The following is a 1,806-nucleotide window of genomic DNA, read 5'->3' as shown; positions in this document are numbered from 1 at the left end:
CTGTTAATACTATGTCAACTATAACAAATAATCTCTTAACTGGGGTTTCTGTCTCTGGCTTCCAACCTTCTTACTGAACTTCACCCCACTTCATCCAAGACACATGAAGATCTTTATTAAAATTTTACCTTTATTATCTCTTCCTCTAATTCCTCTTCACTTTCCCATGTATGATTTCACTTTCTTCTCATGGTTTCCCACTTCCTAAGGATAATGGGAAAATTCCTAACCTTTCATTCATAGCTTTTACATCATAAACTTCCTCCCTTTTCTTACTTAACTGACAGTATGTATTCAATTGACGACTTCCTGTTATATGACTAATCACCTCAGATGACAAAGTGTGCACAAATCTCCTGCCTGTGTGTTTACAAAGTTCCCCATGGGCATATTCACAGAAACTTCAACTAGAAAATAATTTATGTAATCTTAAAGAACTCATAATTTATTTTCTATCTCAGAAAACCACATGCGAATCCACAATTCAATAGAATCTAGGTATGTATTGCTTACTAGATGAAAAAGCTTAATACATTCAAGGTTACATTAATCCAAAGGAATTTTTTCAGGTAATGCAATTATTCATAATATGAAATAATGGAGAACAGAAACAACGTGACAGAGTTTGTTCTACTGGGGCTCACAGAGAATCCAAAGATGCAGAAAATCATATTTGTCATCTTTCTGGTGATTTACATCATCTCTGAGGTAGGAAATATGCTCACCGTGGTCACTATCTCTGCCAGCTCATTATTGGGGTCTCCCATGTACTATTTCCTGGCCTATCTCTCTTTCATTGATGCCTGCTATTCTTCTGTTAATACCCCTAAACTGATCATAGATTCACTCCGTGAAAAAAAGACCACCACATTCAATGCATGTATAATCCAAATCTTTGGGGAACATTTCTTTGGAGGTGCTGATATCATCCTACTTACTGTGATGGCCTATGACCGCTATGTGGCCATCTGCAAGCCATTGCACTACACGACCATCATGAATCGGCGGGTGTGTGGCCTGTTAATGGGAGTGGTGTGGGTGGGAGGTTTTCTTCATGGAGCCATACAGATCCTCTTTATCATCCCTTTACCCTTCTGCGGCCCTAATGTCATAGATCATTTTATGTGTGATCTGAACCCTTTGCTCAATCTTGCCTGCACTGATACCCACACACTAGGGCTCTTCGTTGCTGCCAACAGTGGTTTCCTCTGTGTCTTCCTCTTCCTCCTCTTGATCATCTCCTATGTGGTCATTCTGCATTCCCTAAGGAACCACAGCTTGGAGGCAAGGCGCAAAGCCCTCTCCACCTGTGTCTCCCACATCACAGTAGTTATCTTATTCTTTGTGCCTTGCATTTTTGTGTACATGAGACCTGTGACTACTTTATCTATTGATAAAGCAGTCTCAGTGTTCTACACTATGATAACGCCGATGTTAAACCCGTTAATCTATACTCTGAGAAATGACCAGATGAAAAATGCCATTAGAAAATTGTGTAGCAGAAAAGTTATTTCAAGTGAGTAATAAATACGCCTGGAGCTGAGCACTGATTCAATGAAAACAAAGGTCAAAAAGACATTTTGGAAGTTCTCAGATACGAATGCCTACCAAATAAAGAAAAAATAAACTACTGTGCTAACTTCTGAACTGAATGGAGCAGAAATGTGTGCAAGAAAGCAAAAACTAACCATAGCTTTTCATATATATATATATATATATATATATACACACACAGCATGTAGTATAGGCATATATATATATGGCATATACACATATATATATGTGTGTATATATATATATATATAC

The 1,806-nt window shown here is 37.9% G+C and overlaps 1 protein-coding gene across 1 annotated transcript; it reads left to right on the top strand.

The window, feature by feature from the left end:
• Nucleotides 1-597: 597 nt before the first annotated feature.
• On the top strand, nucleotides 598-1,524 carry LOC123949095 (olfactory receptor 4C46-like). Its single transcript, XM_046016413.1, has one exon. The coding sequence runs from the start codon at nucleotides 598-600 to the stop codon at nucleotides 1,522-1,524; it is 927 nt and encodes a 308-aa protein (XP_045872369.1).
• Nucleotides 1,525-1,806: the final 282 nt, after the last annotated feature.

This window comes from Meles meles, chromosome 8 (genome assembly GCF_922984935.1).
Source record: "Meles meles chromosome 8, mMelMel3.1 paternal haplotype, whole genome shotgun sequence".
NCBI classification, from domain to species: Eukaryota; Metazoa; Chordata; class Mammalia; order Carnivora; family Mustelidae; genus Meles; species Meles meles.
Note: the sequence above shows the minus strand (reverse complement) of the source record. Positions and strands in the feature narration are given on the sequence as shown.

Coding starts and splice junctions, on each gene's coding strand:
- LOC123949095 (XM_046016413.1), top strand. CDS start 598: ATGGAGAACAGAAACAACGTGACAGAGTTTGTTCTACTGGGGCTCACA.